At 33.4% G+C, this 22788-nt stretch overlaps 2 protein-coding genes across 3 annotated transcripts in view; one reads left to right on the forward strand and one right to left on the reverse strand.

Moving 5' to 3' along the window:
* Window positions 1–933: 933 nt before the first annotated feature.
* On the forward strand, window positions 934–6978 carry LOC129945232 (nose resistant to fluoxetine protein 6-like; the record flags this gene model as incomplete). The annotated part of the gene is made up of 10 exons (XM_056054892.1): window positions 934–1135; window positions 1200–1614; window positions 5086–5159; window positions 5218–5417; window positions 5486–5601; window positions 5659–5860; window positions 5929–6110; window positions 6174–6306; window positions 6359–6691; window positions 6764–6978. Coding segments are annotated over 10 exons (2034 nt in total), but the record flags the coding sequence as incomplete, so codon positions are not given.
* Window positions 6979–13887: 6909 nt separating this feature from the next.
* Window positions 13888–22788, reverse strand: part of LOC129944059 (tyrosine-protein phosphatase non-receptor type 61F) — a 55186-nt gene continuing 46285 nt past the window's right edge. Inside the window, exons 5-8 of one of the 2 annotated variants that reach the window (XM_056053217.1) lie at window positions 22284–22430; window positions 21728–22221; window positions 21536–21661; window positions 13888–14554 (exon numbers count right to left, since the gene is read on the reverse strand). In XM_056053217.1, coding sequence (XP_055909192.1) covers window positions 14542–14554; window positions 21536–21661; window positions 21728–22221; window positions 22284–22430 — 780 coding nt within the window. In that variant the 3' untranslated portion in view covers window positions 13888–14541. Of the gene's footprint in view, window positions 14555–18943; window positions 21662–21727; window positions 22222–22283; window positions 22431–22788 lie in introns of those variants that run through there. The other variant, XM_056053216.1, reaches the window with a different exon arrangement.

The raw sequence follows: 22788 nt of genomic DNA on the forward strand, positions 1-22788 counted from the left end.
GTAACAGAGTTCAGTATGGCCGCAAGAGTCACAGATGAAAATAACAGAGAAAACATAAACAGCGGCGAAACCTCGTCACGAGCGCTATTCACATGAGAGTACTGCACCGGGGGTGTTAGGGGTGGTTTGGCTTATTCCTGGGGCGTAGATCTTTTCGGGAGACCTGGTTTCATTTCTTGAGTCAAACATTTGTTTCCTAAATTTAATGAATGGCAAGATAAATATTTGTCATGACTCAAAAACGATAGTGTGCGAATTCACAGAAACCCCAAAATTCAATAAAACGATAGAGATCATGCTAACTCCAAAGCTATGTCTACCTTTTCTATCAATTTGAATTATACTGATAAATAGCGATTAAAAATGTAGCGTTTGATAACCTAATAAAACACAAAGTATTGAAAAAATATGATTCCTAATTGAATTCTGTCTCGTGTTTTTGAATCGATGGACAATCTCGTTTTTATAACCATGTGGTGTGGAACTCCTTCTAACATTTTGATCAGTGACGTTAAAATTATATATGATTCATATTTTTAGTTTCTTATCAATTATTATCTCTTTTCTTAATTATGTCCATAGCTTACCTTATTTAAGTCAATCTATTTATGATATTATTTTAAAATGGTTAAAACAACCCCGCAAATCTAGGTATATAACTTTACTCAGAATTTGATTTGCTTTATGGATAAATACTCGTATGTTTATGAATATAAAGAAAAAACAACATGGATTGTATAATTAATCTTATCATATAAAAATATACCTATAGGCTTTGATTGATTTGGAAAATAATAAAATACGAGAGATTTTTAAATTAACGGTCAGTCGAAAACACTTAGCCTACCTTCAAGACCGAAGACCTAGAAAATTTATAATCATGTTGGATATTCGTCTGGGGATTTTTATAACAATAATTTTTAATTTCCTCATTTTTCAAGTGCACCAAAAACTATCATAGAAAATGTTACTGTTTCCAGTGATTTTATACAGAATTTATTCTTTGATGAAATAAATCAATCGAATTTAAAATTATTAGAAATTGATGATGCAAGAACAAGTGAAAATGGCCTAAAGTGTATTCTTCAACTTAGGGAACTTGCCAAAACATTTCCATCCTATCAAGCTATTCAGTGTGAGTTTTGATTATCTTCTATAATTGTTTTGAAAATAAATTGAACATTTATGAATAAACCTAGTTGTGGATGCGTGGGGAAAATTTCCTTCGGGAATTATTTCTGGTCATCTAACTGACCTTGGTAACTACGATCAGTGTATTAAGACATCAGTTGTATTGATTCCATCTCATGGCATTACAAATGGACAATATTGCTTTGCCTCGTTTCCTCTATTAAGTCCAGCAAACATGAATTCGGATCAATCAAATGCCTCATCAACCGCTAAGGATTTGAAAATTGTCAGTGACGCTGTACAAATGTCAATAACCATGAGACTTGGAGTATGCATACCAGATACATGTAGTCCAGAACTGGTCAATAAGATCTTAAAAAAAGCAATGAGCAATGTTTTGAATGGTCGATTATCCAGCGCAACACTTTCAAATTGTTCAGTAGCGAGGAAACCAGATTTCAGAGCTATCGATATAATTGCAATGTGAGTATTTTACTTAAGACTATACTATTGGGCCATTGTCGACGACTTTTGTTCTTAATACTCTTAATCAAAAAACTGTGGCTTTAGTCATGTAAATTTATAAAACTATGATCTAGATTTTACGGTCCTCAGGGTCTGATTATGAGGTTCGCTGCGGATCGTTTTCAATTCGAGCTTTAAAATTCGACTCGCGTCGAATTTCTTTATCAACGAATTAGGGGCGAAGCGAAAATAGTTCTTCCTATATTCCAGTGAGTGATACGGACGGATTTACTGTTGACAACCAACGCAAACGAATAAAGGACAACAAACTTCGGATATGCACGTGGAATGTTAGGTCCCTTAACAGACCACGTGCGGCCGAAGAATTAGCGGAGGCCCTAGAACGATATAAAGCAGATATCACCGCCATCCAGGAAATACGATGGGATGGGCCGGGCAAAAAGAGGTTGAAAAACTGCGATATTTACTGTGGTGACTGCTACCACGAAAACCAACAGCGCTTATTTGGATGCGGATTCGTCATTGGAGCCAGACTTAGGCAAGAAGTCTTGAGCTATAGGTGCATCAATGAGCGCCTCATAACCATACGCATCAAGGCTAAATTCGTCAACATTAGCCTGATATGCGCGCACGCCCCCACAGAACAGAAAGACGAAAACACCAAAGATAGGTTCTTCGAGCTCTTAGACAAAACATATGAGCAGTGCCCTAGCTACGCGCGATTTTAATGCCAAGCTAGGAAGGGAAGACATCTTTGGTGGAATAATCGGGAAGAACAGCCTGCACGACAACACTTCCGACAATGGATTCAGGCTCATAGATTTTGCTGCGGGGCGAAACGTCATGGTAGCCAGTACGCGTTTTCCACACCTCAACATCCACAAAGGAACTTGGACTTCTCCAGATCAATCTACCGTCAACCAGAGTGACCATATTGAGATCGACGCCAGACACGCTTCCAGCATTATGGATGTACGAACTTTCCGAGGAGCTAACATCGACTCGGACCACTATTTCCGACCGAGTTACAAGTAACCTCTCTCGAAGTTCTCTGCCGCCAACACAATGTATCGAAAACCAGTGGCAACATTGCCAAGATGCTATCAGAGAAGCCGCCTCTGATGTGCTGGGTTTCAAACAGCAACCAACAACTAACCCCTGGTTTGATGAGGAATGTCGGCAGGCAAATGCAGCCAAACAACAGGCACGCAAAGCGGCGCTGCATAAAAGTCGAGAGCTGCTCGTGAGCTCTATGAGCAGAAGAGGCGAGAGGAACGCCGACTTCTCAGAAGGAAAGAGAGAGGGCATGAGAAGCGTGCGGTCGAAGATGTTGAGAGGTATAAGAGCAGGAATGAGGTTCGAAAGTTTTATGACCAGGTGAAACGAAATTCACAGGTACATATACCTAGAACCGAAGGCTGCAAAGACGAAAGTGGAAACATCATAGAGGAACCGCAGTCAATGCTGAGGATATGGAAGGACCACTTCTGCAGACTGTACAACGGCGATGAAGAACTGAATCCCGCTGTCAGGCAGGATGATCCATTCAATATAGACGACGAAAGCCAACAATCCCGTCCTCCCAAATTAGACGAAGTAAAGATTGCCATATCTAAGTTGAAGTCTAATAAAGCCGTTGGAGCGGATGGCTTGAATGCCGAGCTCTTTAAAGCAGCTGGAGATAAGTTGGTTAGGAGCATGCACCAACTTATCTGTAAGATATGGTCGGAAGAAACCATGCCCGATGAATGGAACCTCAGCATTGTTTGCCCGATCCTGAAAAAAGGAGACCCTCTAAACTGCACCAACTATAGAGGAATCAGTCTACTTAACATCGCCTCCAAAATCTTCTCTGCGTAATATGTGAACGTCTAAAGCCCATCGTCAACAACCTAATAGGTCCTTATCAGTGTGGTTTTAGACCAGGAAAGTCCACAGTTGATCAAATATTCACATTACGGCAGATCCTGGAAAAAACTCAAGAGCACCAAATCGACACCCACCATCTTTTCATCGATTTCAAGGCCGCATATGACAGCATCTACAGGGACGAGCTGTATAGAGCCATGTCTAGTTTTGGCATCCCTGCCAAACTCGTCCGTTTTTGCAGCATGACCATGGAGAATTCACGCTGCTCCATAAAGGTTGGGAACAACAACAGAACCTTTCGATGTCAAAAAAGGTTTTAGACAAGGTGATGCTCTGTCATGCGATTTTTTTAACATCGTGCTTGAAAGAATAGTGCAGACCTCACACGCCAACACTAGAGGCACTCTCTTTCAAAAGTCTGTCCAATAACTGGCATATGCTGATGACATTGACATAATCGGAAGAACTCAGAGTGATGTCAATGGGGCTTTTGTGAGTATTGAGGCAGAGGCGGCAAAAATGGGTTTAACGGTTAATGAGGGCAAAACCAAGTACATGGTGTCGTCTAGAAAGGACATACAACACCGACGTTTTGGTCAAAACGTCACAATCGACAGACGTAACTTTGAGGTAGTCAAGGACTTCGTCCTCTCTCGAGGGACCAAAGTGTTGCTATATAAGACCCTTATCATCCCCGTCCTGCTATACGGTGCAGAAGCATGGACCATGGCAAAAGCGGATGAAAGCACATTGGGTCGCTTCGAGAGAAAAGTTCTTCGTGTGATCTACGGTCCCGTATGCATCGAAGGGGAGTGGAGGAGAAGATGGAACGACTTAGCAAAAAGAGTAACAGTCCAACGACTAAGATGGCTGAGTCACGTAGAGCGCATGGAAACCAATGCTCCGGCCCGGAAAGTCTTCGAATCCGCACCCACAGGACAGCGCAGTAGAGGAAGACCGCGGATCAGGTGGCGCGCACAAGTGGAAGGTGACCTCACCCAACTTGGAGCTCGAAACTGGAGACATCTAGCTAGGGACCGAGCTAGATGGAGAAGTTTGTTGGGTGAGGCCCTAGTTCACACAGGACTGTAGCGCTAACTTAAGTAAGTAAGTATATTCCAGTGAGTTGACACTTTTGGTTTGACTTTTTCTTCTTATATTCCAGTAATTTTAAGCTTTCCACAAATTTTGTTTTATTTTGATTGAATTTGTGGATAGTGGATAAATTTAATGAAACTTAAAATAAAGCTAACTCACACTTTTATATAATTACAATCAAGAAAGAATCCACGAAATCGAATAGTGAATAATGGATAAATACTCTTTCGCTGTCGGATTTCAACTCGCCAACAAACTTTATGGAATTTTAAATTCGCCTTCGAATTCATTAATTGGTCAAATTCAAAACCAAAAAGTCGAAAGCGAAAGCAATAATAGAAAAATGGCAAACTTGCTAGTAAAACGGTTCGATGCGAATTCCAAAATCAGGCCCCAAGAACTTTACTATAAAACATGAACAAAAAGACACTCCTAACTCTAAACTTTGAATACCAATCAAAAACGTTTTTGCAAACTAATTTAATTTATTATTTTCCACAGAGTATTATATTCATCAATTGGAGCCATGATGCTTTTAAGTTCACTTTATGATTTCGGCACTGCCTATTGGAATAGTAAGATATTTAATACCCACAACTTCTAGCAACTAATTATATTTTAACCTCTTTTTAGTTAAGCCAAAACCTTTACTCCTATCATTCTCTGTGATATCCAATGGAAAAAAGCTATTTATGATCAACCAAGAAAAATCACCAAACTCGATAACTTGTTTGACTGGAATCCGAGTGTTTTCGATGTTTTGGGTTATTCATTGTCATAATTACCTTTATTACTCTCAGCTGAATGTGATTAATATTGCAAGTGCCCTTAATGTAAGTTATTACCATTCAAACCGTGAAAAAAGTGTTTTTAAACCATCTTCCTTCTCCAATTCTTTAAGTGGGTTAACAATTTCTGGTCTCTGGGAATCTTAATGGGAACAGTTTCCGTGGATTCCTTCTTTTTCTTGAGTGGATTACTTGTTGCGTGGTTGGGTCTTAAGGAGTTAGATAAAACGTAAGTAAATTAATTGTTTTCTTTTATTGTTTCACTTGACAAAATTTATTTATTTAGAAATGGAAAAATAAATATTGCTTTGATGTATATCCATCGGTATATTCGACTTACACCGGCTTTAGCAGCTGTAGTTCTGTTTTACATCACAATAAATAGATACATTGGAAGTGGACCGTTTAGAGTTCCAAGTGAGGGTTGTGCAGAATCTTGGTGGTATACTTTACTCTACATACAGAACTATGTTAAATCTCCTTTTGGGGTAGGTTTAAGGGGTAAGTTACACAAACTATAGACACTTTTGAAAACGTCTTTTTTCTGTCTTTATAGTGTGTAGCTCAAGCGTGGTATTTGGCCTGTGATACTCAATTATATGTTCTTTCTCCACTGGTTCTTATACCTCTATGGAAATGGGGTAGGAAGTTTATCCCTGCGATAGTGATTCTGGCTTTGCTATCAATTGGCTGTATTATAGGAACTTTTTTTGTCCAAGGGTACACCAGTGTTTTAGGGTAAGGATTACTAATAACTAAAAGCTTAAGGAGTTACTACGAGTACATGTTTAATTATTTCAGTTTTGGTAAACCATTGGGAACATTGCCAAAAACCTATATTAAAACTCACACCCGCTATTCTGTTTGGCTTATTGGAATAATGTTTGGGTTCTTTATGCACACAAACCGAAACAAGACTTTCAAACTATCTACGGTAAGCTTATATCTTCACAATCTTATTTCTTTAATGATAAATTCCTTTGCAGGTTGTTCAACTTATTGGATGGATTGTTTCTCTTGGAGTGATGGTTACTATAATCTTTATGCCATACTTCATTGCAGACTTTCCATATGATTCGAGTGTTTTACTAGCCGCATCTAATGAATCATTTAAACGAGTCTTCTGGGTACTGGCTCTGGCATGGATTGTTTTTGTTTGTCATTTTGGCTATGGTGGATTGGTGAATTCTATTCTCTCACATCCATTCTGGCAGCCTTTAGGAAGATTGACTTATTGCATGTATTTAGTTCATATGGCTGTACAAGAAATCAATTTTGGAATTTCACGGACAGATGTGTATTTCTCGGACTATTTTATGGTATTGAAGGATTTTTGTTTTTTTCTTACATTACATTATTTTTATCCACTTTTACTTTTATGAATTTTTCAGTTTCTTCAATTTTGGAGCACTTTCGGAATAACTCTTTTATCAGCAATTGTTCTTTCACTCTCATTCGAAGCTCCAATTTTAGTGATTGAGAAAGCGATATTTGGCAAAAGAAATACAAAGTCTGATAGTTGTGATAATCTGGTGTCATCATCATCTCAAAGTAAAGCATCTTGTTAGTTTAAATTAAAATTAAAAATACAAATACATTTTTTATACGAACAGAACGTTTTTTTTTAAACCATCAGTAATTATATTCATAAAACTTATTTACCTAATTTACCATTTATATTTTTTATCATAACCAAGTTTAAATTATTTAGACATGGACCTTTTAGAAATGTAACCGAAATTGTTCACTATGGCGTATGTGTACTTTTTCATTTTATTTTCTTGGAATTTTGTTAAACAGCAGCTTAATCGAATTTTTCTTGAAGCATGAAAATGATCAAAAACAAAAATATTCGGCCCTATCAAGGTAACCGACGACGGAGCGGAACCTTCTCCGCAACGTATCCTCCGTCGGAAACTCAGTTTCGGTTCGAGGTAGCTTTCATCGAAGGAAATTTTACAGATTTTCGACGACGCATTGCGAAGAATTTGTAGTAACGTAATGGGTAGTCCGTTGGACTGTAATGCAAGGGGTCTTGGGTTGAATCCCTCCCTGTGCCATCTAACTTTTTTCATTCATTGTAAGGAATTGACAAATCCTCCGAGAGTAATTCTTGTCATGAAAAGTGCTTTCTCAAATTAGCAGTTCGGGTTCGGCACATAAATTGTAGGTCCCTTCCATTTCTGACAACATTACTCGCACACAGGAATGGTTGAGAGTTGTAAGTCACTAGGCCCTGGTTCTTAATGGACTTTTGCGCCACCTTATTTATTTTTTATTGAACGTTTTGTTCAAAAATCAAAATAAGCATGATTATTTATTTATTTCACCAACTTAATGCAATAATAATTAGAACTGCATAGTGTAGGATTATTTTTGGTCGCCGAATTCAATGAGTTAAACTTATCTTCTCATCTAGTTCGTATCTTCTAATTTTACAATTCTTACAAAAACAAATTCTTAAAAGCAGTTTCCGCAACAATATCATGTCGGAGGACTTCGGAGAAAAATTGTGTTCGTATTTCTCAAAAATGAAACCTTTAGTACTTAATCGCGAAGCATCGTATTTGAATTTTGTCTTAATGAATTTCCGATCAACTGATCAGAGAACTACCTCGAAGCAGAATGTCTCCGATTTGTAGGAAATCGAAGAAATTTCCGCTCCGACGGTTACCTCGATAGGGCCGATATCCGTTGTCAAGAAGCAGGAGACTGACTATAAATTTTCCACCGTGATGGTGTTCTATGGATATTTCTTTTGGATTATGAGTATCAACTGGTATTATCGAAATGTGTTTGGGGTATCGGTAAAATGTCTTCTAACAGTTAAATCAAAAAAACGTTTCAACATATGTACACCTTCAAATTTTCACGTCCAGTTAAAAGTTGAGACTTAGAACATAATCACCCCTATTACCGATGTCTTAAACGACAACAAAATATACGACACGACACAATCTACATTCCATAAGTCGTTTTCAGCTTTTGTCACTCGTTTTGTTGTCGTGTGTAAACGTCAAGTGTGATAAACGCTTTCATTCAGCATTCTGTAAGACGAAAGGAAACGACGACAATGAAAAAAAAAAGAAGGTATCTCTCATTTAAAAGTTTGCTTACGATGAAGAAATGGAAGTTCGCAAAACTGTAAAGTTCCAACTATAATATTCATAAGCAAACATAAGCTTAAGGTTTGAATCGCTTATTTCATTAATGTAAGAAATATTTTAATGTTTGCTTTAAACAGGTTTGGACCGACTTTAAGTTCAAAGTGAAGAAGAAAATAATAAACAATTAAAAAAAAATAAAAGCAACTGAAGGTCCAAAACAATTGCAGGAATGCCTGTCTTTAAAGAAGCAAAGCTTAGCTTCAGATCTGCCATTTGAAACCAGATCCATTTTAGGCAAATATGAACTGCCATGAGGTTTATGATTTCTTTAAAAAATTTGCTAACTATTGGTTGAGCTATTCCGAAATTGAAATCGTTGCCAGCGCCGCGTTGGTAACTTCCCTCCGCTAAAATTCTTAAGGTAACTGCGAGCCTTAATATTGTTGGAATCAATGATGAACGTTGCCGAATCGGTACCTTGTTATTTATTTCATCCAACACATATCTAAATGCTTCTTTGGACAATCTAAAGTACTGCTTGAATTTGTTAGAGGGTACAAAAGTTTCACTACAATTTAATATACACAGTGAATTCACTTTGAATCAGGCAAACCAAAAAATGGATTTGAAGTTTGCCTTATCTGCTTTCTTTCATATTTACTTGTGCTTTTTCAAAACTTCGCACTCCACCTTCTTCATCATCATCAATTAATTACTTATTTATTTACCAATAATTTAATCAAACCGCATTTGTTAAACATTTTTATTTAGACTTTTATTTCATTTTGACAGATGTTTATTACTTTTGCATCGTTGGAAAATCTGCTACAAAATTTTGATAGTGGGGCAACTCTGCTTGACTTGTTTTTTGTAAGTGACATAGACGATGTAGCCTTGTACGATCAACTTTCCGTACCTGCCTTTTCAAAACATGACTAAATTTTTTAACAATCAAATTTAATCTCGAATATTCTGACAAAAAAATGTCATACAGTGACTTCAAAAGCATTAACTTTCAGTATCTTGAAGATCATACTAGACTCATCAATTGGGAGAGTATATTTTCTATGCATTCCACTAACGAACAATGGCAATTCTTAACAAATAATATCCAAACTCTTTTCGATACGCATTTTCCTTTAAAAACAAAAACTCTAAATTCTAATGATAAACCATGGTTCACGCAAAATATTAGACTGTTGATGCAACAACGAGATAATGCATATAACAACTGGAAGCGATATCGGTTGACCGAATTTCGACGCTTGTTTTGTTCACTACGAAACAAAGTCACAGCTGAAATCCGTTTAGCCAAATCTCAAATTTTGTCTAATCAACTGAGTTCTTCATCAAACGGACGTAAATTGTGGAGGAACTTGCGAAACGTTGGTATTGGTAAGGCAAGAAATATGCCTACTAACGATGTTGATGTAAACTCACTTAATAAAACTTTTATCTCAGTTCCATCAACCCGGGCGACTTTCTCTGATAACATTTCATTAAGGGAACATTTAGATCACTCTTGTTTCAGTTTTTGTTCGGTGGATGCTGCCGATGTTGTTGAAAGTCTGCTTTCAGTGAAGTCAAGTGCTGTCGGTCTGGACAATATTAACCCCAAATTTTTAAAAATAATCTTGCCAATTTTGTTGCCTTACATTACATACGCATTTAATACTATTTTGATGTCTGGAGTTTTTCCGGACATTTGGTAGTCAGCAAAAATCATACCACTTCCTAAAAATGCTAAGGGATCTGAATATAGACCTATCTCAATTCTACCCTATTTGTCTAAAGTCTTTGAGAGGATTTTACAGCGACAAATCAACGCTTACCTTACAGCAACCTCTTTGCTCACTCCAAAACAATCTGGTTTTCGGAAGCTGCACAGCTGTACAACAGCACTACTTTGCGTGACCGAATAAATAAGACAAGCGCTGAATAAGGGTGATGTAACTTTCTTAGTCTTGCTCGACTTTTCTAAGGCTTTTGACAATGTCAACCACGTAATTCTGTGTAAAAAACTTATGCAGCAGTTTAATTTTTCGGCAAGCTCTGCTAAGCTCGTTTATTCTTACTTGTCTAACAGAAAACAAGCAGTTCAAATTGGTGACTGTCTGTCTAGTTTTTTACCTTTTTCGTCCGGTGTTCCTCAAGGGTCGATTTTGGGTCCTCTACTATTCTGTATCTATGTAAATGAACTTCCAGGTCTAATCAAAAACTGTTCGTGTCATCTGTACGCCGACGACTTTCAACTTTATTTCAGTTGTCCCCTGGGACTTATTGAGCATGGCGCCACTAATATCAATGAGGATCTTGATACTATTTCAAACTGGTCTCACTTAAATGGTCTTTTTTTGAACCCTAAGAAATCTAAATGCATAGTAATCTTCAAAAAGATTCTTGATCTATCTTACTTTCCTTCGATTTTGTTAAGTAATGCCCCCATTGAATATGTTGAAACTGCCAAAAATCTTGGTGTTAACTTTAATCGCTCTTTAACTTGGGACAACCATATAAATGGAATTATAGGCAAAGTTTATGGTGCCCTACGTACTTTATGGGTAACCCAGTATTTTACACTAGTAAACACACGCATGCTGCTTGCCAAGAACTTGTTATTACCAATTTTAATTTATGGTTGTGAACTATATTGCTATTGTTGTTGTGAAAGTAAACGTAAACTTAATGTCACTTTTAACAATATTGTTCGCTATGTCTTTGGCTTACGAAGATATGATCGTGTATCCAATTTTGCTACCCTGCTGCTTGATATGACCTTTGATAACTACCTTAAACTTCGTAGTTTGTTGCTATTCGCTGATGTACTGCTTACACACCAACCACAATACTGTTTTGGCAAGATAAATTTCCCTACCTCTAGTAGATCTCGTCAATTGATTTATCCTCGCTTCCTAACGTCAATTCTTTATAAACTCAGTCCGACTCTGCAACTCTCTTCCTCGCGCTATTACGGTAATCCAAAACGCAACAAGAATTAAAAAGGCTCTTAAAGATCATTTTTCACATAGCATTTAAATACTTGAATTATTTATTTGCAAATGTAAAGGGTGATTTTTTTGAGGTTAGGATTTTCATGCATTAGTATTTGACAGATCACGCGGGATTTCAGACATGGTGTCAAAGAGAAAGATGCTCAGTATGCTTTGACATTTCATCATGAATAGACTTACTAACGAGCAACGCTTGCAAATCATTGAATTTTATTACCAAAATCAGTGTTCGGTTCGAAATGTGTTTTGCGCTTTACGTCTGATTTATGGTCTACATAATCGACCAAGTGAGCAAACAATTAATGCGATTGTGACCAAGTTTCGCACTCAGTTTACTTTATTGGACATTAAACCAACCACACGAATGCGTACAGTGCGTACAGAAGAGAATATTGCGTCTGTTTCTGAGAGTGTTGCTGAAGACCGTGAAATGTCGATTCGTCGCCGTTCGCAGCAATTGGGTTTGTGTTATTCGACCACATGGAAGATCTTACGCAAAGATCTTGGTGTAAAACCGTATAAAATACAGCTCGTGCAAGAACTGAAGCCGAACGATCTGCCACAACGTCAAATTTTCAGTGAATGGGCCCTAAAAAAGTTGTCAGAAAATCCGCTTTTTTATCGACAAATTTTGTTCAGCGATGAGGCTCATTTCTGGTTGAACGGCTACGTAAATAAGCAAAATTGCCGCATTTGGAGTGAAGAGCAACCAGAAGCCGTTCAAGAACTGCCCATGCATCCCGAAAAATGCACTGTTTGGTGTGGTTTGTACGCTGGTGGAATCATTGGACCGTATTTTTTCAAAGATGCTGTTGGAGGCAACGTTACGGTGAATGGCGATCGCTATCGTTCAATGCTAACAAACTTTTTGTTGCCAAAAATGGAAGAACTGAACTTGGTTGACATGTGGTTTCAACAAGATGGCGCTACATGCCACACAGCTCGCGATTCTATTTCCATTTTGAGGGAAAACTTCGGAGAACAATTCATCTCAAGGAATGGACCGGTAAGTTGGCCACCAAGATCATGCGATTTGACGCCTTTAGACTATTTTTTGTGGGGCTACGTCAAGTCTAAAGTCTACACAAATAAGCCAGCAACTATTCCAGCTTTGGAAGACAACATTTCCGAAGAAATTCGGGCTATTCCGGCCGAAATGCTCGAAAAAGTTACCCAAAATTGGACTTTCCGAATGGACCACCTAAGACGCAGCCGCGGTCAACATTTAAATGAAATTATCTTCAAAAAGTAAATGTCATGGACCAATCTAACGTTTCAAATAAAGAATCGATGAGATTTTGCAAATTGTATGCGTTTTTTTTTTTTAAAGTTCTCAAGCTCTTAAAAAATCACCGTTTATATTTCGCTACATTGTTCTCTAACTTGTTCTTTTTTTCGCATTGCTTAGCTTCAATCGTGTATTATAATATTATATACTGAATTATTAGCTTGCTCTATCAATTTGTATTATTAGCTTGTAACTATTTTATAAGATATTGTATCTTACAGTTATTAAGTATTCACGAATAAATTAAATGAAATAAAATAAATGAATGAAATTCGTCGCGTCAATGAACTTATGGAATGCCACTAAAAAACGATACGACAGAGAAAACGAGAGCCTTCGAAAAAACAAGACGACATCGGTTATAGGCATGAATAATAAATGAGTAAAATTTCAAATAAAAACTTAATCGTTATTGCAAAATTTTCCAACAAATGGATTTTCAAGAATGGATCGTTCGCATTGCATAGTTTCAAAAAACGTCATCGTGTCTCACTGAAATCAATATAAAATTAAGAAAATCCTAAGGTCTCTTTCATATAAGACTTTTTCGTCCATACGGTTAAAATCCGTAGTATCACGTAGACCATACTAATAAGAAGGTGTAGCCATTGCTACCTTATATTACAGTCGTTGAAGGCTGGAAAAATCGGTCTCCATTTACTGTGAAAGCCTAAGCCTCGCTTTTATTAGCTTTTACAATTTCTGGAGGATACGGTGGCGACCGTGCCTTTGACGTCTCATCTGTGGTCTACTTGATTCAACAGATTTAACGCACGGACTTAACTATTGCTCGTGACGAAAACAACCTAAGGAGAACCACCTCATAATCAAATTTCAAAAACAGCAGAGACCAAAATTCTAAACATGACTCATCCCCATTGCTCACTCATTCGACGCACTCGATTCATAAAACTACATGCACATGCGTACTTTCAGTGCACTAGGGATGAAAGTTAGTATTTATTATTTAATTTGTATGCAAAATAAAATTTAGAAAGCTTTTATTATTATTAAATTTATAGAAAGAAAAGTGAAATGAAAAAATAAAATGCATATAAACATGTATATATCTATACATATATATTTTGCCAGATTAATAAGATGAACTATCTGTTTTAATATGTTGTATTTTTATTAAATGACAATACAAATTAATTTCTATTTTGTACATTGTGAGAGAAATAAATGTTTTTTTTTTCTTTTTTAAATTTCTTGTTTTGATTTTATTTTCTTCTGTTTTTCTTGTGGTTGTTGTTGTTGTTTGTTTGTTTTTTAAAGACTTTTTCTTGTGCCATATATTTAATGGTATATGTATATGTACATTAAACTACATAATGCTATTTTCTTTTTAGTATACAAAATGGTTAGTAAAAAGTTTACAAAACAAAATCAAACATCAGTAAAGTCAAAATTTTCGTTCAATCAATTTCAAATAAAACAAAAAAAATTAAAGTTAAATAAAAACTGTATAACAATTTTTGTCAGATTTTGTTATTAAAGATACTATGGATAATTAGATATTATGTATGTATATGTATGTACGTAATTATGTTTAAATTTTTGTATTAAACAGTGCGCATGTGGGGATGAGCTCTTGTTTTGTTTTCATTTTTATATTTTTTCTTCTGAATAACCATGTCTCTAATGTAAATATATTTTTATATAATATATTATGTTTTTTGATTCTGTGTGAAAAATAATTCTTTTTGTTTTTTTTTTAGTAAAAAGTCGCCTTCGGGATGATGATCTTCTGTTTTTTTTTCTTATTTTGTACGCCTGCAAAAAAGGAAATACATTTATTTCAGTAAAATTAGAAAATAATTTCAATTTTTTTATTATTTATTTTGTTTAAATAGGTTTTTATTTTCGGTTGTTTTTGTTTTAATCATTATTATTATTATGTATCATAATATTATTAAATCTGTTGCATATTTGTTTTCTTTTTTTGTTTATTATTATTTCCATGGTAATAACCTACGTTTATACGCGCTAATATAAAAATAAATCACATATATATTTTTCTGTTTATATACTTCTTCTTTTTTTTTAATCAGTTGTAGGTATATTATATATATATACGCGTGGGTGTAATTTTGTTTATTTATTCTGTTTTTGTATATAATATATTTTTTTTTAATGTGTATCTTGAATGAAAAAATAAATTATTTTACTATTACAATTATTTTTTGTTTGTTAAATTTAAAATTAAAAAAAAAACATTTCTACCAAAGATATATTTTATTTTTAAATAAGCTAAATAAATTTAAATACGATCAAATAAAGTAATCTATAGTTAAATAATAGATATGAATATTATTATGAACTCAAAATAATCTTTTATGATTTTATTTTATTAAATTTAAATACACATTAAAACATCGAACATGCATTTGTTTTGGCAAAAGTGAATTATGTAAATAAAGAGCGTAATTCAAAAGCTATAAGCAAGTTTTGGAAGTGTCATTTTAACGTCACATACAGTCCCTGGCCATATTATTAGACGCACTGCAGAATTTTTATAATTTTATATTTTAAATTTTAATTTTATATATTTTTAACGTTCAAAGTTACAGAAACTAAGTTTTGCTTATTAGACTTTTGTTTGTGGTTCTATTTTCTTTATGTTTTATTTTAATATGTTGCATTATAAATGCATAATGTCAAAGTATTGGCAACAGAGCGTAAACAAGTACAGAATTCTTGCAGTTGATTTTTTTTATTCTGCCGGTTCGTGTGCCTTTAAAAGCTTTGTGTGCTTATTAACGGTATTTAATTGCATTGTTTTTTTTGTGTGCTTTTTTTACTGTTATTGAAAAACATTTTTGGCAAAACAAAAATAATAAATAGTAAAATTTAACCATGGGTAAGAGAGGAGATCTGTCACCAAGTAAAAGAGCTGAAGTGAAATGTTTGGTCAACCCATTTTTTCTAACCGCGAAATATGTCGTAAAGTGGGCGTGTCTGAGGCTAGCGTGAGACTGATTAAGAAAAAAATTTAATGTGATGAAGATTTAAGTCCAAAAAGAAAGAACAGATGCGGAAGAAAGCCAATTTTCACATTAAGGTCTGAAAAATATGTTAAGAAAATTTGCGTGGAAAACAGGTTTGCAACAACAACGATGGTACAAACTAAATTGGAAGAAGCTAATATTAATGCTTCGGAGCGCACCGTACGCAGAAAATTAAAAGATTTGGGTTTTAGGGCCCTCAGGCCCGCCAAAAAGCCAAAGTTAACAACTGGAATGAAGAAAAAGCGTCCGAATTGGGCTAAAAAGTTCCGAAATAAGGATGTGGACTACTGGAGATCGGTAATTTGATACTAAATTTATATAAAACGATAAAATAAATACAATTCATAATTGTCCTAAGAATTTTTAATTCTTTTTTGTGTTTTTGATAGGTGTGCTTCAGCGATGAAAGCACTTTTGATATCTTGGTCAATAAAACTCAGTTTGTTCGTCGACGCCGTGGAGAAAAATTTCATCCCGATTGCGTCGTCCAAACTGTGAAGCACCCTACCAAAGTGATGATCTGGTCAGTCATCAGCGGCAAAGGTACGGGACGTCTGTACGTGGTGAATGGGATAATGCGACAAGACCAGTACAAAGAAGTCTTGCGGAATCGTTTGGTGCCGCAGATCAGAGAATGGTTCCCGAATGGAGAACCATACATTTTTATGCAAGATGGAGCTCCATGCCACACAGCCCGGTCCATAAAAACTTATTTGAGGGAAGAAAACATCCCTCTTTTGGACTGGCCGGGAAACAACCCTGATATGAACCCAATAGAAAACGTGTGGGAGCTGATGAAAAGGGAACTGGCTAAAGATGCGGTCACAACAAGAACTAAGCTTATTGAAAGAGTAAATCACGTTTGGAATCACCACCCACAAATCCAGGAAACAGTTAAATCATGCATTGACAGTATGCCGCGCAGAATTGAGGCTCTTATTAGAGCTCTTATTAGAGCAAAAAGGAGGTTCAACAAAATATTGAAAAAAATTACAAAAATTACAAAAAAAAACTGAAAATATTAATCCAAAAAAAAATCTACAAATCTGTTGTTTTATTTTTATAAAAAAGTAGGAAATAGTTTATATTCTACATACAAAATAATTTAAATACATTACAATACTCGAAAACCTGACTAAAATAGCTTAAAATTGAGATTTTGCATAAAATATGAAGTGCGTCTAATAATATGGCCAGGGACTGTAAGTATAGGGGGCTCGTAAAACGATTTGAAATACACATTTGTGTTGGATTAAGTTTTTGTATAAGTAGTTGCTCTAATTTTGTACGAGGGGCGTCTTTAACATTTGACACAGTGGAAAACCCTCATATTTTTAAATGTTGATTTATAATACTCCAATTGTAACGGGAAACTAGTAAACTATATTTCGCAACCAATACTCAAAGGTATTTGCAGTACTTGCAGATACAGATTTGGAGTAAATCAGTGGTCTTTTCACATTGTTTGGAACACAGACATCTCTACTGAATATAGACTACGGAATAAGAGCCTGACATAAGACCTAGCGACGAAGAACGGTCTAATCGAAAAAAGACATGATTTCATACCCACATAATTTAAGCTTAAAACAAATTGGAAATAAAAACTGCTAATAATAATTTCAAAGACTTAATACACTCTTGCCAAAATTACTATGTATAGGATTGTATTTTTTTCTAGAAATAAAATATGAAAAGGTTTTAAAAGAGAGTTAATTACTTATAAAAATTAATACTTAAAAAAAAGAACATATAAATAGAAAATAGAATCTTGTATTTTTGTTTTTTATGTTTTTGGGAAAAAAGTTCAATTAATGAGTGTCAGTCAATTTGATTATTAATTTTCTTTTTTTTTCATAATCGTATATGAAAATGAATTTTATATTTTATATACCCCTCAAAAATATATTATAGTATATTCATATTAATATTGAATAACATTCAAAAATTGTATGTTGCATAAAATACGTACGAAAAACCACATCAATAAGAGAGTTTGTTTTTCTTGTATGCAAATATAAATAGCGAATCATTTTCAAAAGAATAACACAAACTTTTTATTTTTTTTTTGTATGAAATAAAATTCTCATTATATAATTATAAATAATATAATAATAATAATAAATGTATTTAAGACTACATTGCTTTAATACTTAATGTACATACTTGATACAATTTAGACATGTGGGTTATTATTTCCATAGTAAGTTTTATTATTATTCAAATATTAATATTAAGTCTTAATGTTAACTCTGCTTTGTTTTTTTTTTAAATTATTATTTATTTTTATTATTAAAAATTTTATATTTATTTATATTATGCATGTATGTATGTATTTGTATGTATATATATTTTGTTTTTCTTTCTTTATTTTACACTAAGAACGCATTTGATTTATGAATGAATTTAAATGTTTAACACATTCAATCTTTATTGTTTTTTTATTTTTGTTTTGTTTTTGTTCATTTTAAATTCATTTTATTTTTATTTTTTTAAGAAGAATAATTAAAAGTTTCGTTTGTGAATTAGGTTTTTAGGAGGTTTTTACGTTGTTGTGGCATTCAAGGACAGATCGGGTTTAATTTATAACGTCAAGTATTTTGTGGAAGTTTGTGTTTTTGTTGGTGAAGTTGCAAGAAAGATGTTGTTTTTTTTTTAAGGAAAGTTTGTAGATTTAGAAAAGAAATGATGAGAAAGTTATCAAAATATGAGCTGTTTATTTCTTAGTTTGATTGTTAAAAGCTTTTCTTTTTCAATTTTTACTGTTGTGAATACATTTACTCTTCTAAACTTTAAAAATATAGGATCTTGCACATTGTATTTTACAAATCAGACTTACAGATCTGGTTTTATTAAAATATTGAAAACTCATTACAGGGTTTATATGTTTTGTGCTCGATAAAAAAGTAATGTTTTTCTAATTTATATATCATTCTCTCTGGTGGTAACTGCATTTTTACATTATTAACGTAAGTGCTGACTTTTGTCTGATTTCTGGATTTCTTAAAGATTCAAGCTGATTTATTTTGCTTTCATTGCAAATATGGAATATCCTATAGTCAATATTTTATGCACTATCGTTTTGTTTTGTCAATTAAAAACAAAGGAATTGATACAAGTATTGAGCATTATTTATGTTGTTGCAAGAAAGATGTTGTTTTTTTTTAAAAGGAAAGTTTGTAGATTTTGAAAAGAAATGATAAGAAAGTTATCAAAATATGAGCTGTTTATTTCTTGGTTTGATTGTTAAAAGCTTCTCTTTTTCATTGTTTACTGTTGTAAATACATTTACTCTTCTAAACGTTAAAAATATAGGATCTTGCACATTGTATTTTACAAATCAGACTTACAGATCTGGTTTTATTAAAATATTGAAAACTCATTACAGGGTTTATATGTTTTATGCTCGATAAAAAAGTAATGCTTTTCTAATTAATACATCATTCTCTTTAGGGGGTAACTGCATTTTTACATTATTAACGTAAGTGCTGACTTTTTTCTGATTCTTTTTTGTTCTATCTATTTTTCAATACTTATACTTCGATGACTCAAAGTGCATGCCAAATCATATCAAGGAAAAAATATCCCTAACAATTTCATTCTCGGGTTGTGTTTTTCTTTACAAACTTCTGTTCAGAATAAAATCACATTTCAAACTACTATAGAAATATAGAGAAGCAACCAAATTTCTCATCCAACCATCAAATATGCTTTCATTTGGCACATAAGAAACTGAAGAAATATGTAAGCAATTCAGTTTTTCTGAAAATGAAAGTACTGTTTGGAGAATTACCCAGAGATTTCAATCATTCAAATCCAAAAAGAAAGGATTAAAATATTATTTTGGGAAGTTTTCTTAACTTGCTAGAAAATACAAATATATCTTCACGTTTTTTTCTTTTTCATCAGGAAAAAATGATTAAACTTCAAAGTAAAGAAACACAAAATACAATGGAAACATTTAAGAATTCCTTAAACATTCAAACTATGCAGATCACCTTTGACTTATTTGTTTTCTTTTTCTGAAAATATGGAATATCTCATAGTCAATATTTTATGCACGATGGTGATCTTTTCTCAATGAAAAAAAAAAACGGAATATTGAATTCTGCATTGAAATTCAAAACACCTGAGCACTACTTAACAACATTTAACTATTCTCTTGTTGGGTTTCAGTTTTTCATAGAATTATTACAAGGTTTTGAGATTTACTCATAAGTTTAAATAGGATCACCTTTTGAGCGAACTCATATATCAGAAAATTTTGCTGACAAGAAATGGATGAAGAAACAAAATATCCTGTTGCGGTACATTTTTATTACTAGAAAAAGAAAATGTATTGTCCACGTTCAATAATATCTCAACTTCTTTCCTACATGTGAATATGTAATTTATATTTTAATAAAAACAATGTTAAAATATCTTTAAGTTTCGGCAGTTTTTATTTCTATTTATAAAGATAGCAACAATATATGGTTTAGGGAATTTTTGATTTTAGAGTTTAAATTTGACCACGATGATCACGTTGTAAACAAAAGGTTTGAAACCGTACGTAAGGGCTTGCCTTACCCTTTTGCAACGGATGTAACCATTTTTATTGATGAAGTAGAAATTTGTCATTAAAAACTAATATGCAATTTTTTTAAAAATTAGTTTTGATAAGCGAAATAGTTATGATAACAATGGTTCGTCAAAGTTACAAGGGCATTCTTCTGTTTATATATGTACAACATATACAAAAAAAATAATCCTAGCCTCATGAACACTTACACAAAAAAAAACGACTTGTTCTTCTTAAAATAGTGAAAATACATGAAGCAAAATAAAAACTTTGTAAGATGACACAATAATAACAAAACAATTAAAAGAAAAAGAGGAAATGTAATCTGTATCACAACAATCGTTTTAGTTACCATTTTCTAACAAAAATAAGAATAAAAAAAACTTACTTTTATTCTTGTATCATCAAAATAATACATTATTCAATTAATAAATTCATTCTACGTATACAACGTTTATAATTTAATTAAAATTAAAAAAATAAAAACTTCGTTCTGCGAAACAACCAAATTGTAGAAACATAAGTTTTTTTCTTACACATTTATGTATATGCTTTTTCATATTGCCATTCAAGATATAATTTTTAGTTTTAGTTTATTTTTGTATATATTTATATATCTTTTTTGTATTTAATGATTTTGTGTACGAATAACAAATGAGTTTTTTGTTTTTCTTCCTTTTTTTTAGTTTTTTTTTTTTAAGTTAAATAGAAATATAGTACATTAAGCTTAAAGATGAGAACCTACACTCAATAATAGTTCCGCTCTATGCTGTTTTTTTTTTAATTCTTTGTTCTAACTTTGCTTATTTTTGTTTGTTTTTTTTAATCAGTCTATTGTTTATTTTTTTTAGATATAATTTGTTGCAAAAGAGAAGAGAAATAAAAATAAAAGAAACAAAAGAGAGTTAGAGGGAAAAGAATTGGAATATTTAAAAAGTAATGTTTTCCGATTTTGTTTGTGTTTTTGTTTTTGTTTTATATTAAAATTAATTTAGTTCATATAAATTAATTTAATTATTATATTCTTTAAATAAAAAAAAAATTGGCAATAAAAATGAAAATTAAAAAAAAAGCCGCAATATTTATTAAAAAACTAAATGCTGCGACTTTTATGCCAATTTCGAATAAGCATACACACAAAGCACACCGACTATGACGCCTGCGGCTATATATTTAACTAATGACCTTCGTTTTTTCGCCGTCTCTTCGCTTTCCTCGACCTCGCGTTGCTTTCTTTTGATATCATTGACTTTCTGCTCAATATTCGCCTGTCGCTCAGCTCGTTTCCGGCGTCTGACTTCGACATCAATGCTGAAATGATAAATGTTCCGAATTTTGTTTAAATTTTTTTTTCTCTGAAAGCCAAAAATATCTTACCTAGGACTGCTCATATCAATACCATTTGATTTCGCTGTCTGTTGATTGTTGTCATCTATTTGATTCGTCGTTGAATGTTTGTTGTCATTTGATGATTTTTCAATATCATCATTATCATTGTCCATGTCACTATCATTTTCATCGATTTCGGAGATTTCATTTTCATCGTCACTTTGGGACCCGCAATCATCAAGGGATTTTTGTTGTGTTGGTATCGGTGGTAGTGGTCGATGATCGATAGTATTTGATGTTGGTGTTGATAATTTATCTGTTTTGTTTGTGGAATCCGATGAATTCTTATCGGCATTTGTAGCGTCTTTGTTTTTGATGCTATTTTCATTATTAGGTATTGGTGGTGCTGGTTTTTTATTCATATTTCCAGCGCAGCCATTACCAACTGACAATGAATCTGTACGGCGCGGCAGAGGCGGTGGGGTTTCGTCCAAAGGTTCATCCATTGGTATACGTGGTATTTCATCGTAGTCAAAAAAGCTCTGAAAAAATAAAATATAATATTCATAATATGATGAGAAAAAAAAAGATTATCAAATCTTACCGGATCTTTAAGAAGCTTCACGCCTTCAATAATTGCTTGATATGAAAAATACAATTGATCAGCTGTTTGAATCAATCCCATGCGATATCTTCGCATCTCAAATAAAACATCTCGTACAGATACTTTATCTTCACCTTCTTTATCAATCTAGAAGCAAGAAAATAAGATGTTAGGAGTGTTGAACATTTATCAGGGTATTTTGAACGACATAAGGTAACACACTAAGAGACACTTAGTATCTGGAGAAAGTTATCCAAAGACAACAAACACATTCTTCCATTTAATAAATAAAATCAGTACAGTACTTACAAAGTCATACCAACTTGTTTCAGCCAATGGCTCAATAGGGAATAATTTACTCACACTATTCCATTCATCAAGAAGCTTTTAACTCTTATTGTTTTTGTTAATAACTTGTAAAAAAAATCAAAAAAATAAACTCCCAGAAACTAAAATATTGGAATAAAGGGTTTACAGGTTCGATAATCATTATCAACAGCCCCCG

This window comes from Eupeodes corollae, chromosome 2 (genome assembly GCF_945859685.1).
Source record: "Eupeodes corollae chromosome 2, idEupCoro1.1, whole genome shotgun sequence".
In the NCBI taxonomy this organism is placed as follows: Eukaryota; Metazoa; Arthropoda; class Insecta; order Diptera; family Syrphidae; genus Eupeodes; species Eupeodes corollae.